Genomic DNA, 16,504 nt, shown 5'->3' with positions numbered 1-16,504 from the left:
AATTTTTTCTTTATTTTCCAAAGCTTTTAGAATAAATATATATTATTTTATAATTAGAAAAAGGACAATTGAAAAAAGTAACCTCGTTTATGACTTCCAAAGAAATGGATAGTGGGTCACATGGAGAATCACATATTACTGCTTTTTAGACATACTAAATGAGAAATCTGCCATATTTAGCATGAGTGCATCTAATTGTTTAGGGATTACTATGGATAGCTAATAAAACTGGGATTCGGAAAGGGAAGCCAGCCTGTGGTAGAAGAATTGAAAGAGGTCCTAAAGCAAACAAATCCATTTTTCTTTCTTTTAGTACACCCTGGGGATGAGATGGGGGAAAGGTAGAAGGGAGAGAAATGACAGCATGAATTTCTGGAAGCATGGATGTCTCCTGCCTCTGAGAGTTGATGGAATTCCAGGGAGGCTCTTAAACACCCTCCAGCTGGGAACTGTAGGGAAAGATGCTTAATTTCTGCTTTGGGAGATGTGGACCAAAGGTCCTTTAGGATGACTTTGCTCTGGATCAAATATAGGGAAACAGGGTTGGTATTTCTCCTGCTGTTGGAAATATAATAGAAAAGTTTGAGGCAGGTATTTGTCTCAGTGTTCGGATTTGGAAAGAGGAATTTAAAACCACGGTAATGAAGATTACTTAAAGGCAAATCCAGAGAAAAAAGAGCAAAGGCTGGAATCCTGGGTATACCAGCAATTTAGAGAGAGGGAACGGGGAGAAGGTTTTGAGTAGCAAGTAGCCAGTGTTATCAGAAATTACTGAGAGTCAGGTGAAGGAAGGAAAGGGTTGGCATGTGTCCCTTGGATCTGGCAGTAGAGATCGTAAGGGAGCCCTGGCCCCAGCACTTCGAGGGAAGAGGCAAGAGTACTTCAGGGCGGTTGGTTAGGAATGTGGGTGATACTGACTTGATGGTGAGTGTAGGCTGCTGTTTCAGGAAACTTGGCTGTAACGGAGGATGTTATACATATGAAGTAATCATGTTTCAAAATCAATTAAATATGCATCAATTGAGATAAAATAAGCTATAGGGTTTTTTCTCTCCTGGCATTGTCACAGAAGGTAGGTATTACAAATAAATGGATTTTCCATATAACTGGAACTGATCTTTTCAATAGCAAATAGGGGAAAATAATTTTTTTTAATTGAGGTATAATTGACATACAGTATATTAGTTTCAGGTGTACAATATAATGATTTGTATATTTTGTGAAATGATCACCACAGAAAGTCTAGTTAATATCTGTCATACGTAGAATTTTGTTCTTGTAATGAGAATTTTAAAAAATCACTTTTAATATAAACTTCCTGGAATGTACTTATGCACTTTTGTCCTTTCTTGAAGAAATTATGAATGCCTGTAGAGAACAGATCTGTGTATGCTGAGGCGGGTAGGAGAGGGATAGATTGGGAATTTGGGATTAGCAGATGCAAACTATCATATGTATGTATAACTAAATCACTTTGCTGTACACCAGAAACTAACCCAACATTGTGAATCAACTATACTTCAATAAAATAAATTTTTAAAAAAATTATGAATGCCTGTTATTTACTAAGTAGTAATACGCGTCTGTCTTATTTGTAGTAGTCAACTGTTTGCATTTTAGGGTTGCAGCAGTAACAGTTAGTCCCTGTCCTTAATCAGACACTCAGTTGTCACTTCTGCCTGCTTCTACTGGGACAGTGGCCAAATACCAAGTCAGCTGCTTCTAATCTTCAGAGAGTCCATTTCAGAGTTAATTCTTACATGTTAACCATGAAGCAATACAACTCTAAAGGATGGAAGAGAGCTTGGAGGGAAGAAGACAAATGTTTATTGAGAACTTGCTGTATGCTGCATGGTTATAGGAACTGTAACGTTATCTATTTTATAAATTCTCATGGTGAGACCCAGAGAAAGAAAGTGCACAGTATTTACAGCACTCCAGAAACATTTTATGCTCTTCAAGACTTAAAAATATATTTCATAAGAATGAGTTTACTCTGAGTACTGCTGTGGCTTATAAAGATATTCTAAAATGGGCTTGCTTTATTGAACATGTTAGATAAGCAAATTAATTTCCTGCTCTGAAAGATTTTTTTTTTTAGTGTTTTGGTTTATGAAATTGGTATAACATAGAATCTATGTTTGTGATTAAATTAACTAAACTTGTAACTGTGAGTTTTTTAAATTTGAGAATCAGTATAAGAGTGATAAAAGAGCACACGCCACCTGGATGGGACATCCATTGCTGCCTCACTCTGGGGAACTAATATGTACCTCAGTTTCCCCTCCTATAAAACTAGAATTATAATAATAGTACCTTTTCATAGATACTATGGCTGTTAGAACTAAATGAGTTCAGTAAAAATTAGTTGATACTATTTCAATTAGTGCTTCATTTAAATTGTTGCATGGACTTTTTTTTCTCTGATTTTTCAGGAATTATCTCCTACTTCAGATACAAACTTAGTCCGATCCCTAATGAATCTGATAGACTGTTTTATGAATGACTTTGCTGATGAAGTCAAAGTAGGAGAGAGAAATGATCGAGAAACTTATTCTTTACTTGAGGTAGGTCCATTTCTCTTTGAGTCTTGCAATAGAAAGACATCCACTGCTTTCCCCAACGCTTCCTAATTAATTAACCTCATTTTTCCCGGAACTGGAGTCTGGACAATGGGTGGTAGCTGAACAGTGAGGAAAAAGTCAGGTCCCAAATGCCAGGTGCTGGTAGGAAAGCTCCTTGACTGGCAGTTCTGTGGGATCATGAAGTTTGGGTGGAGCCCGATGATTCCCACAGATCTGCTACTGATTACCTTGGGTCATTTGGCCAGTCTCGAAGATGATCAGTCCTCAAAATGTCAATGACCATTGACAACAGGATTCACCTCCCCTTCAACCTCCAAATTATAATTCATTGCTTTTTCTCCTTAATTTTCCCCCTTTTTCATGAGATATAAATATTTAAAATATATATGTGTATTGAGTATAAGTATATATTTGAAATGAAAGCAAGAAAATATATAATCTATAAATGTTTTAACTATAAATTATCAACAGACCTTGAATCTTCTTTAATAAAAAAAATTATGTATTGGCTAATAGTAGCACTTTTAATGTAATCACTTTTTTGCATATATTTTATGAAATAAATTTTTAGTTTCATTTAAAACAGTTTCCAGAGAGAGACAGTCTGTGAGTAATCTACGAGTAGGTGAATAGTGTGAAGCCAGAGTTCACAACTTTTATGAGCATAGTCAAGACTGTTTTAACTCTGGCATTAAAAAGGGGATTTGATTTTAAAACTATCAAACAGGCTTTCTCATTTGAGTGGTGTGTCTTCTTGTCTCCCCTGTTCCCTCTGCCTAAGTCTGGTAAGAAAGCTTGCAGGTTAGCAGTTCTAATTATACAGTCAATGCTCAGGTATTTATTACAACAGGTAAATAAAAGTATATGAATTTGTGCTACTTTTTAAAAAACACTGCATCAAAATTTACATTTAATAAATATATATAGTGGGTTGATTATTCTTTATTAAAATATGCTTTTGTACTTTAATAAAAAGTTATCTCAGTGTTCTTTTTAATAACAAAGTTCAGCCACATACTTAAATTATCACCTGATTTACCAGACTAATCATTCTAAGGTTTTACTATGCCTAGAATTTATACTTTGCATTGTATTATCTTCTCTGATAGTAAGATTTTATAAGACATGTAATTTGATAGAAAAAAACTAATTATTACAAAGTCCTGAGATAACCTACTACCATATATCAGTTTATTCATTTCCTTTCAAAGATATTAATCTGGCTGATATGATTTAAGCTTCAAGAATAGATTAAAGTTATTCTTTAATGCACTCTTATCTTCTCATCTCTCCAATTCAGGGCATTTTTCTGTTTTCATTGATCTGGTCCATTGGTGCTTCTTGTAAAGATGATGATCGGTTGAAATTTAATAAGATTCTTCGAGAACTAATGGAAGGCCCAATTTCAGAAATAACTCGAAATAGGTTTAAATTACTGAGTGGTACTGAGCAAACATCTTCAAAAGCACTAACTGTTCCATTTCCTGAAAAAGGAACAATTTATGATTATCAGTTTGTCACTGAGGTAAGAGTTCTGAAGCAAGAGTTGTACCTGCCAACCAGGCAGAGTCTCCTTGGAGACACACAGCACATAAAGGCTCTGTGGCCACCTTGTCACCACTGTTTACCTTAGGAGACAGCATGGAGTAGAGGAAGGCATGCTGGTTGTGAAGTCAGGCACACCTGGGTCTGCCATATAGCCTTGGACTAGTTCTTTACTCTCCCTGAACCTTGTTTTTCTCATTGATAAAATGAGATAAATAATAATACTTGTTGGGCCAGTTGTACTCATTGCAAAAAAATCACACATTAGGGCATCCAGTCCAGCACCAGGCGAGTACTGCTCAAGGACACACCTCTGGGAGGTTCATGGTGCATGTTAGCACATCACAGGCTAAGAGGTCCTGCAGGACCGCCGCTGGGTGGTTAGGAATTCAGCCCTTCCCAAACAGATTGGACAATACAACCTGGGTGGTGTTTGTTCACTTGTTTGTTTTTGTGTAACAGCTCCCATAAGTACTGTAAATGAGGACAAAGTTTTGGTATACATATTATTTAAATATATGCAGATTTAAGTGAGATTGGGATCACACCATATCCTCACTGGGTAGTTGTATATCCTCCTTCCTCCCTTAATAAAGAAAACAACTCTCTGTCTCACTGATATTTCTTTAATAAACTTATTTTTCTAAAACCTCCCTATAATCTACCATTTGGATGGACCATGATCCATTGCGTTTCGTAGTCTTGGACATTGAAGTGTTTCTGTTGTTTTAGTTTTAATGCTTTTGTGAATATTCTTGTGCACAAGTCATTGCGCACATATCTGATTATTTCTTTAAGATAGGTTCCTAGAAAAGGAATTACTGTATCATTTTTTAAATTTTTATGGCTCTTGACAATGTATTGCCAACCTCACCTCAGAAGAGACTCTTCACCCTGCCAGCCACAAGATATCTTTGCTAATTTTACTTCAAATGACTAACAATACCCTACATTTTCAGAGCACTTTGCAGTTTATTAAGCTTTTCCACAATCACTTCTATTTTGTTTCCCAGCATCTCAGTGAAATGGAAAAGGTAGGATTCTTTTTCAAATTTTACCATTGAGGGAATTGAGGCTCAGAGATATTTTGTGATTTTTCTCAGGATCACACAATCTCTAAATGACTATCTGTTCCAGGATTTCTGATTCTTAATTTTTCCTTCCCCACAGGTGGCAAAATATCCATGTTAGAAAAGATTATCAAGAGTATCAAAAGAGCATTATTTCTTCATCAGTTTTAGAAAGTTCTAGGAATTTCTTTGCAATACTATTTTTAGACTGATGTAAATTCAGCCTCCTCAAATTCTCTACTATGTGCACAGCACTGCCAGAAGATACAAAAATGAATAAAGCACAGTGCTGCCCTCTGTGAGTTCCTAACCTCTTCAGAAGAGTGTCATGTATACTGTAGGACAGAAGAGTCTTATATGTCAAAGTCCAGGGACACAGGGCATTTTTGTAACTGGTAGGCCCATCAGTGAGGCTGGGTTTTGGGGAACATGAAGAAGGTGTGAAGGAAGAATGGGTCTAAATTCTAATATGCTTCGAAAGGCCAGGAGCTTAAATTGGATTTTGCAAGAATGAAGAGGGCAGTGGTGTTTTTCTAAGGAGAGAGAGTTAAAGTGATATTTTTGAAAATTTTTGTTATAGACACTGCCTTAGCAAATTAAAATTTTAGTTCATAAGCTAATTGGATGAAAAGATACAGTGTGATGTTAATTCATAGTAATAATCTCATATTAAGAAATCTCATCTGTTCTGGATATCTGTTGCACACCAACATGAATATAGTTAACACTACTGAGCTATACACTTAAAAATGGTTGAAGGTAAATTTTATGTGTTTTTTACTATAATTAAAAAGAGACAGTACTATAAATAAAATAGATAACTGATAAGGACCTACTGTATAGCACAGGAAACTCTACTCAATACTCTGTAATAACCTATATGGGGGAAAAAAATCTAAGAAAGAGTGGATATATGTATATATATAACTGATTCACTTTACTGTACAGCAGAAACTAACACAACAGTCAAAATCAACTCTACCCCAATAAAAATGTTTTTAAAAAAGAAAGAGAAATCTTGCTTGAAATAAAAAGCTGATGTTGTAAGTATCATTATAAAAGTCCCACAATATGCAGCTGATGTTCTATGTAGAAAATTTTTCTATATGAACAGTTTCTGTGTGAACAGGTATTGAATAAAATTCTTTACTCTTTAACACATTGATTAGACCAGTTTTCTCAATGCCATTAAAGAATCTAACAATTGGCCAAAATAACTGATCTTTGGGTTGATATAATCAGTGGTTTCAGGACATCAAAAGTATCACAACATTGCCATTTCATTTTTATTCATATAAAAGCCCAATTTCTCCTTAATTTAACACAAAATGTAACTTAAAAAAATTAGAGTGAAGAGTTTTAAAGGATAAAAACAAATGCATAAATATCAAGGATTGTTGTCTTGATCGTTCATCTTTTCTGCAATGGCACAGGAGTGCCATCTAAAAGTATTTTACAACATGACATTCACTATTTGGATATTTATTGTAAACAGGGAATAGGAAAATGGGAACCATGGGTAAAGAAGTTGGCAGAAGCTCCTCCAATTCCTAAGGATGTGATGTTTAATGAAATCATTGTACCAACTCTGGACACAGTTCGATACTCTGCACTAATGGAATTGTTGACCACCCATCAAAAGCCTTCAATATTTGTAGGACCAACAGGAACTGGAAAGAGTGTTTACATTATTGTAAGTATTGTAGAAATCTACCTGATAAAATGTGCATGATAGTCCTAAGAAAATTATTTTTTAAACTACCTGAACTGGTAGGCAATGTTTTTTAAATACTTACGTATCTCAGTGTTGGAGCCACAGAGAATTTTTGAGTAATTGCCTATTTATGTTTGAAAGTTGATTAAAGATATTATGCTACTTTATATCACTAAATTATTGTCCATTTTAAAGGTATTTTAGTGAAAATAGCTTACACAGGATGAAGAATTTTATCTCCCTTAAAAAGGGTGTTTTGGTTGATATTTAATTTTCTAAATTATCAAATATGTAAACAATTACTACATTGTAATAAGACTGATTTTCTTTAATGATTCCTGGAATCACACCTATCGTGTGTTAGTTAAGAAAATGCTAGCTGCTGTAACAGATATGCCCCAAATCTCAGCAGCATTATAAATCCTTGTTCCCTTGTGTTTAGGGGGTCATACTGATCAAAGACCAGTTCTTGCCTCTAGTTTCAGATTTCTGAAAGGAGAAAGCTGGCTGGAACTATTAATGAGTAGCACCTCCAGCCTTTGGCATGGCAAGTAAGTGCAAGTTTCCCCCGGGTCAGTTGGACAGTGTGGAAGGTAACTGGACTTGAGCCTTCCTGGGACTCCATTCCATATGACTGCCCACAGCAGTGAGGGAACTCCATTAGTCCCCTTAGGTCAGGGAACTGTGCAATGTGAATATCCCTTGGAAGTAAGGAACCTGCACATCTGGTCTTCTCAGAGAGCAAACATTTGGAAGCTTGCCATGACAGCAGGCAAGATAGCATTAGCCAAGAGAGAACCACAGTGACACCAGTGAAGTGGGAATTTTGCCTCTCTTCCTCCAGCTCTGCCCGCTACCCAACCGTGGGCAAGAAGAAGATAGGGAAGGCAGGTGGAGGAGAAAGAAGGAGCTATCGGTGGCCCCTCCCCCATTGCAGTTTTCCAGTCAATTCACATTCTCCCAGTTGTGACAGTACCTGTTTCTAGTTCTTTATTGATTTTATATTTTAATCCAATCCTTTAATCCTTTGGAATATATTTGGTTATATAGTGGAATAATTGTCCTGGTATTATTTATTGAAGAATCTCTTTCCCAACAGATTGAAATGTCACCTTTATCATACTAAATGCTGTATGTATCAAGAAATATCCAAGAGTGGGGAGGGAAGATGTTTAGACTGAGATTTTAAATCAAGGTGTTGAGTTGGACTGGATTTTTTTAAAAAAATAACAAAGTGTACAGAAAGCTAAAGGATTTATCTAAGATATTATCAAGAGTTAGGGAATGGAGACTTGACATGGTTCAAGGCAGTGGGTGGAGAAAAATAAAGCCTTTGTCATTTGTACCCCCATCAAATTCAGCCCAGGTAATAAACTGCCCAGGCCAAAAAAATTACTTTTCACAAAATTGGGAACATACTTTGCATCTTATTTTGTAATCTGCTTTTTTCTACTTAAGTTATTATAAATATTTTCCTATTCCATTATTATTCTACAAGATGATTTGTAGAAAACATCTTGGTTAAGAATCATTGTAATTTTACCTGCTTTCCAGTGAATTCCATTTTGAAAGTACAAATTATATTATGTAAGCTTCCTAACTTACAGTCAGATAACTTGATAAAAGTGGAAAGCTAATAAGCTATATTACAGAGAACATTGATCTGGAGAGAGACAGATGGCAGTTTAAATTCTTGTGTCATCTCTGAGACCTTAAGCACGTTTCTTAACCCCTAAGTCCCTATGACTTCATGTTAAGCAGGAATGTGTACTCTGCATGGTGGTTTTAGAAATCAGAGAAGCCACGTGTCCAGAAGGCCTGGGCAAATAGACACACTCCATTGACTTGGTAACTGTTATTTCTGTTGATTCCATCTCTTTTTACATTATGACACTCTAAGGTTAAATTCAAGTGTGTCAACAATGATGCTTAGTGGTTATTTTGAAATGTCAAAACATAATTGCAACTATGGCTCATTATTTCCTGTTACACAGAATTTTCTTTTAAATCACCTCAGTAAAGATATATACAAGCCTCTGCTGATTAACTTCTCAGCACAAACTACAGCAGCTCAAACTCAGAATATTATCATGTCAAAACTGGACAAAAGAAGAAAGGGAGTTTTTGGTCCTCCTTTGGGCAAGAAAATGGTAATTACTCTCTGTTTCTATACGTATAGTACAGCAATGGTCCTATTCATGGGCATTGTGACGTTCAGAATGAGGAAGCCAGATATACTGGTACTGGATGTCTTTTTGTACAGTTTTTTTATCACAGATTTTGGTTAAGTTTTCTTAAAAGTGTGTTCAGATTTGTATGTGCATCAGCCAACTTGACATTAAAAACAAGCAGTTGCCATTTGAATTCGAAGTAGAATATACATCTGGGAAATTACCTACCTTCCTAATTCTCTCATTAACATTTTTACTCAGCGGAGTCTTTGCTGCTTGCTCTCTCGGCCTTTAAGCAACCAAGCTATCAATTGACTTTTCCTCTACCAAGAATACCCTTCCCAACCTTACTGTCATCACTCAGAGGTTATAATCATTTTAAAATCATACCTTTCTCATTTATTTTAATGTACTGAAGTTGTACAAGGAAAAAAGAGAAGGAATACTGAGAAACAAGTTGCATGAGAGGATTAATAGGTTCTAAACTCTTAACTATAAAGGTTAGTAATAAGACTGTCTCCCTGTTCCTTGGTAACATGGATGCTAAGGGATATTCCTGATGTGAAAAGAAACCATCACTTCTCACATATGTACCTCACAAGAAGATAATCTGATTCTTTGCCTGAACATTGTTTGCACCATAGGACACTATATTAAGATGTTAATATTTTCCAATCCCTCTTCTCCTTTCATTGTCAGGTTGTCTTTGTAGATGATGTCAACATGCCCGCTCGGGAGGTGTATGGGGCTCAACCTCCTATCGAGTTACTTAGACAATGGTTAGATCACTGGAATTGGTATGACCTAAAAGATTGTTCTGTGATTAAACTAGTGGACATTCAAATCATGTGTGCTATGGGACCTCCAGGTACGTTTTCTGAGTTTGTGATTAAGATTGAAAATCACTCTGGCTATATATAAAGGGCAGGAGAAAGAAAGAGAAATCGGACAACTTGGGTCACAATGTTTTGTGTATATATTTTCTATGTCTGTACATTGTGACCTAACAGAGTGACCACAATGATCAACACTGCAGAGTGGGTTGCCTTGCTGGAGTCATTCTCCCCAAACCAAACAGCTCTTCCAAATCCTTTTTCTTCCACCTTTTGGGACTTTGCTTTCCATTTCCTGTTCCTGCATTCTGAGGTCCTAGATCCCCTGAGAACCCAGATCCCCCTGGGGAAGCTCATTTTCCTCTGTTTCATTCCTTAAAGTTTCAACTGTATGAAACATCCCTGCTTCAGAAGTCACCTTTCCTCTACCCCAATCAATTCCCATTTTAGTGAGTCTCTGCATTTAGACAGACTGTTGAGGGGGAATTTGAGTAGGAGATGGCCAAAAGAATTAACTCTTAGAGATCCTTTACACTTTTCAGGGGAAATTTGTAAACTCAAAGAGATCTCTATGTAGGGGAAATTTTTTATTCTAGAATATCTGAAACAGCTTGATTCAACTAACTGGACATTTTTAACTGTTCTTTTCCTGAACTCAAGCTGGTATTCTATATTTTTAAAAATTCCCCTTCTTGATGTACCATGTCTTCAGGGAATCTCTCTGGTATTTGCCTCTGAACCATCTGACCTTTATCTGACCTATAATGCAGACAGTTTGCTCTGAGTCAGTAATTGCTCTCAGTACACTCCCTGGGCCACTTTGAATGCTTTTTTTCCTCCCCTCTTTTTTTTTTTTTTTAATTCTATTGCTCCTGGGTCCCAGACTTTAGCTCCACTTTGCCTCTCCCCCACTACCCAGCAGTCATTTGTACTAAGTGTCCACTTTCCTGGCCTCTTCAAGGACTGGACAGAGGAGCAGGCTAAATCCATGAGGTGTCTTTTCCTCTTGGACCCCATTTTCTAAAAAGACCACCATTTCTGAGCGTTCTCTGGGAGGAAGGGTTGAAGATAGAGCTGGGTATATGATCTCTTACCTTTCCTTCTGCAGCCCTTTTACCATCTCCTTAAACTTGCCCAGGTAAATCAGTGTTTATTATAAGCTTCTAAATACATAGAGATACATAACTGTTTTGATCTATAGACAACTAGTTATATGCTTTCACACATTATTCATGTTTTCAGAATCAGCACAGTATAATAGTGGTAGAAGCAAAATACAGATTTACCTGGTTTAAAACAAACATAAAACATGAACTTACATATTTTTAAGCAATATAAAGGTATCATGCACATTTAACACCACTTCTTTACCAAAGATTTCATGATAGAATCCCTTTAAAGAGAAAATGCATTTTGTCTATACATGTAAAGATGATAATATCAATCAATTTTGTAAAATGATGTTACATTCTAAGTCTGTTACTAAAACTTCATATTTGAAAATGTAATCAGTATTTTGTGAAAATGAGATAATCCCCCAGTTTTTAAAATTACAGGCAGCCAGTAAAGTGGCCATGTGAACCACATAGACTAGTCCTAGGAAATTTATTTCAAGATGTGGGGGAAGAATGAGGCTGTATGCCAAGGTCATGCTGAATTTCAGCCATGTGGGAAGGACCCTGAAGTATGGTCAGTGAGAATCACCAGGGTTATGTTAATACTGCATACAATATTATATTAACATTGTATAATATTGTATCTTAATATTGTATTGCAATGAGAATGTTTGACGGTTTACTGCTTTGGGCTATGTATGAGTCATGGAGAAGGTGGCCATTGGTTCTTTCTGTCTGGTCGAATTTCCTTTGGTAAATAGACCTGACCAAGATTATATCTAATTAGTTGAACTTATTCAGATCATTGAACTAGGAAACAACACCTTGGGGTTGAGGAGAAGACTGTTCTGAGGTCAAGGTTATCCAAATAATCGATTACTCTTCTCTGTGTGCTGTGAATTTGTCCATCTTGCGTGTTGTTTTATGCTGTAAAGTGTAGAGAAAATACTCTGGTATATACGAGTAACACTGTTAAGGGTTATCCTTTTTAATATTTAGGTGGTGGTCGAAATCCAGTAACTCCTCGATACATGCGACATTTCAATATTATAACAATCAATGAGTTTAGTGATAAATCCATGTTTACAATCTTCTCTAGAATCTTAACCTGGCATTTAAAAACCTGGTAGGTAATTGAAGGTGTGTTTGTTTTTTCGTTGGGGGGGTGTGAAATCTTTGGGGAACGTGTCAGTACAAGTAGTACTTCTCAAACTTTTCCACAAAAGCACCTTTAGACACGGAAGAAGATAACAGGTAACATTGCTTCCCTCCTTTGCTTCCATCTCCAGGTATGGGAACATAACACAAAGGGGCTGCAGTATCTTTCTCTTTTTCCTTTATTTTTCTGAAGTCTTGGATTTTAACCTAAAAATCCATACACATTTTGCCTCCCGCAGTATAATATGTCCATGTTGGAATGATCAATATTTTGAATTTTTGCCACATAGTTCAATTAATGCTGGAAAGATTGCCAGGTTTATCCTGTGACTTTGACACCCAGTAGTAAAACTCTTGAGTTCCCCAGGGGTGTCCATGTCCAGGTTTGAGTATAACCTTGGAGCCTGTACCCTGGGGAAGTGTTGCTCCCTAGCTCTGGACACTCAGCACTTCTCCACAAGATACTTGGAGGTCGGGGAGCCAAGTGGACCTGAGCAGTGCAAATCTTGGCTCCCTGATGTGGACATCGTTCTCAGGAAATTGTCATTCCTTGCCCTCTCCAGTGATGATGGAGGACTCCTTGTCAAGCCAGAAGTGAAATAGAGCCAATTTTTTCAAATGGATATTCTTTCCCCATGTTCTTTCTACCCTAATCATTCCTTTTGCCCTTAGAAAAAAAATCCTGGCTCACTGTTCATTTTACTTTCTTTTTACTCTCCTTTTTCTTGTTCCCTTTTCCTTATTTTTTTCTGTGTTTTTATTTTCTCCCTTCCCTTTCTCTGAAAATACCCATTTCACCAGTGTTCTTCAGGGATTCTATCTCTATGCAATTAAGAATGCCAGGGAGTGAAAGAGGTTAGGAAGCATCGTTTAGTGGATGCTGGGTTTAAGTTACATAATATGGGTTCCTTGGCTGGCTTTTCTGTCAGTAGTCTTAAGTTCATTAAATTCGTCCTGCTTACTCATGGAGTTCCTTAGAACATAAAATAAAATAATGAATGGAAAGTAGCTTTAAAAGAAGTAAAAATTCTATTATTATAACAAGAAATGGTAATTTTGTAAACAAAATCAATTGATTTAATCATAAGAAAAAATTCATGCTAGTCATACTAAATATCATTTATGTATCATAGTTCTGTATTTGCTAACGTTTTTCTTTCTTTTTACTTAAAAAAATTTTTTAAGTTATAAATTTCCAGACAATTTTCTAGATTTGACCACACAAATTGTAAATGGTACGATGACTCTGTATAAAGAAGCAATGAAGAATCTCTTGCCTACTCCAGCCAAATCTCACTACCTGTTCAACCTCCGAGATTTCTCCCGTGTCATTCAGGGTGTGTGTTTGTCAAGACCAGAAACAGCAGAGACCAAAGAAGTGATTAAACGTCTTTGGGTTCATGAGGTAAATCTCCATGTTACTGATATATGATGATGCAGGAAACAAAGATTTTACCATGCCAACAACTGTGTAAAAAGAAGTATTCAGCAATTTAAATAAATGGATTCCACTATTTGGCATTCTGAAGGCCAATGGTCAAGATAATTTCTAAAAATACTTTATGCTAATATGTTTTATGACATTTAAGATGCCTTATCTCTCATTTTCAGGAACTTCTGTTGATTTATAGGCTATTTCAAAGTAGGTATCATTCTTGGCCTCCTTTAAGTGACTTAATCCTTGTTAGTTTGACTTCAAATAATTTTGAGATGGAACACTTTTGTTTTCATTAGAAGTGAATGTATTTATGTTCATTACTTACTAGTAGTGATATTAGATGCCAAAAGAACTACAAAGTAAACTAGATTTGAGAGCATAGAAACTATATAAAAATATATTTCTCTTTGGGAAGAGATATATGGGTGAACATTTTCTTGTAAAAACTTGTAGAGGAAGGGCAGGAGAGAGAGAAAAAAGAATACAAAAAATAATGCATCAAAAATAATAGTTCAGGGACTTCCCTGGTGGCACAGTGGTTAAGAATCTGCCTGCCAATTCAGGGGACATGGGTTCGAGCCCTGGTCCGGGAAGATCCCACATGCTGCAGAGCAACTAGGCCCGTGCGCCACGACTACTGAGGCTGCGCTCTAGAGCCCGCGAGTCACAACTGCTGAGCCCACGTGCTGCAGCTACTGAAGCCTGCACGCCTAGAGCCTGTGCTCTGCAACAAGAGAAAACACCGCAATGAGAAGACCACGCACCGCAACCAAGAGTAGCCCCCGCTCATCCGAACTAGAGAAAGCCCGTGCATAACAACGAAGACCCAACGCAGCCAAAAAAAAAAACAAAAAGAGGTTTAATAGTTTTAAAATAGGCAATGAATATGGGAAAGTGGGAGGAAAATTTTCTCTTTTTAATATATAACTAACTAACATGGTTATTTTAATTTTAATTAATGTAGTTAGGAAATCTAGAAAATGGAAATGTACTGCTATGTTAAAACCATGTGTTACAGAGACATAAATTTCAAAAAGGCTTTACAAAATTCGATCTTTGTAGGCTTTTTAGATCTACAGTTTGAACTTTTATATCCTCACACATTCAAATATATGCCCAAGTGAAGGTCCATTCCACTCAGAAATTTCGGCCACAGCAAGGTCCCTAAAAGTGACTCTTTGGAAAAGTATGATCTGCAGATTCCACTGTAGGTCACTTAATTGCCTGAGTGGGATCCATATTCTGGGACATGAACACAGGCTGTCAGCCTGGTAGGCCACGTGAGTGACAGAAATGTGCTGAAAGGTATAGAGGGAGAGTGGCGAGAGGGGAGGATGTCATTGACTTCACTGAAGGAACACATTACCTAAGACAGCATTTGGTCACGGGCCAAATCTTCCTCTAGGAAGCATCTCGCATCCTCCACCTCAGGAACTTTGCCCTTGATATTCCTTCTATCTAGGACACTCCTCCAATTATCCACATGGCTTGCCTGCTTACCTCCTTAAGATCTCAGCTCAAATATCCCCTTACCATAGAGGCTCATCTTAGACCATCTCTACGCGCTATAGCTCTTTATCCCTTGTCTCGCTTTATTCTTCATAACACTGAGTGTCACTTGACCCCGTCTGTATTTTTGCTTACTTACTGTCTCTACTAGAATAGAAGCTTTATGAGAGCAGCAGCTTTATTTATTCACTGCTTTCCGCAATGCCTGATACATGACAAGCACTCAAGAAATATTGTCAAATGAGTGCATAAAGGGAAGAAAGAAGGCATCTTACTATCCATAACATGCTTCGTCACGTGGGATTATAATGCTTTGCTTTCTTCCAATCATGAGAGCAGTTCCTATTTGCTGTTGTATATTTGTGGTATGTACAGTTAAATTTTTTTAGCCTTTTTCAGATCCTGTCCTGCCTCAGATGTCAGATTACTGAGTTTTGACAATGGCTGTTGAGCTCTTTGAGCATTTAATAAGGTTCACAATATAACTCTTCATTTTTAATGACCAGTTCATATTCATATAGTGTCATGAGTTTAAGTCCTTGGCTCAAAACCTTGAAATGGCACCTGACTTCGTGGGGAGGAATTTGGAATAAAAGTCCAGCGGTCCATAAGACCTTGTACGTGTACCTTTCCCCAGTTTTTTCAGGTTACCTCCTGCTCTCACCTTCGTTCACCCACAACACAGGCCTCCTGGCTTTTTTCTGCCTGGAATGCTCTCCCCCCAGGTGTTGACCCTCTGGGCTGGCTCCCTACTGCCTTTGATCAAATCTCTCCTCCTCTGTGAGGCACAACGACCACCCTAATTAGTGCTGCAGCCTGACATCCCACTAGCAGTTCCAGCCTTGCTTGACTTGCTCTATTCTTCTTCTTTCCGTAGCAGTCCCATAGCATGTATCACCTTCTAACATGCTGTACAGTTCATTTGTTATGTTTCTTGTCCGGCAGGTGGCATGCCAGCTCCTGAGGGCAGAGGATTTTTTTCCCTCACTGATTTGTCCACAGTGCTGAGCACGGTGCTAGGCACATTGTTCTCACCATCTCAAAAAATATAAGGTGATTGAGCTTAACACTCTTAACTTGCGCGTTATTTCTGTTTACTCAAAAAGATTTCGCTACTTTAGGTGACTGTTTCCTCTCCACACACTTTTACCAAACTAGACAACCCAATATAATTTCACTAAATGATTTTTGAGATATAAAACTGGCTTACTATTTTGCATTCCCTTTGGTTTCTGCATTGCTCTCAATCGTTAATGTGCCTAACATCTGGTTTGCTTGTTAAATATAGAGACTCAGCACAAGCAACCCAAGAAAAAATAGATAAATTGGGTTTCATCAAAGTTAAAAATGTTCATGTTTCAAAAGA

At 37.1% G+C, this 16,504-nt stretch overlaps 1 protein-coding gene across 1 annotated transcript in view; it reads left to right on the top strand.

The window, feature by feature from the left end:
- DNAH7 (dynein axonemal heavy chain 7) overlaps positions 1-16,504 on the top strand; it is a 246,777-nt gene that overhangs the window by 127,856 nt on the left and 102,417 nt on the right. The window contains exons 34-40 of the mRNA XM_061203571.1: positions 2,436-2,567; positions 3,886-4,110; positions 6,696-6,893; positions 8,909-9,064; positions 9,785-9,953; positions 12,033-12,159; positions 13,377-13,596. Coding sequence (XP_061059554.1) covers positions 2,436-2,567; positions 3,886-4,110; positions 6,696-6,893; positions 8,909-9,064; positions 9,785-9,953; positions 12,033-12,159; positions 13,377-13,596 — 1,227 coding nt within the window. The remainder of the gene's footprint in view (positions 1-2,435; positions 2,568-3,885; positions 4,111-6,695; positions 6,894-8,908; positions 9,065-9,784; positions 9,954-12,032; positions 12,160-13,376; positions 13,597-16,504) is intronic.

The sequence above is a fragment of the Eubalaena glacialis genome, chromosome 1, assembly GCF_028564815.1.
Source record: "Eubalaena glacialis isolate mEubGla1 chromosome 1, mEubGla1.1.hap2.+ XY, whole genome shotgun sequence".
Lineage (NCBI taxonomy): Eukaryota > Metazoa > Chordata > Mammalia > Artiodactyla > Balaenidae > Eubalaena > Eubalaena glacialis.
The sequence above is the reverse complement of the archived record's forward strand: the minus strand, read 5'-3'. Positions and strand labels throughout refer to the sequence as shown.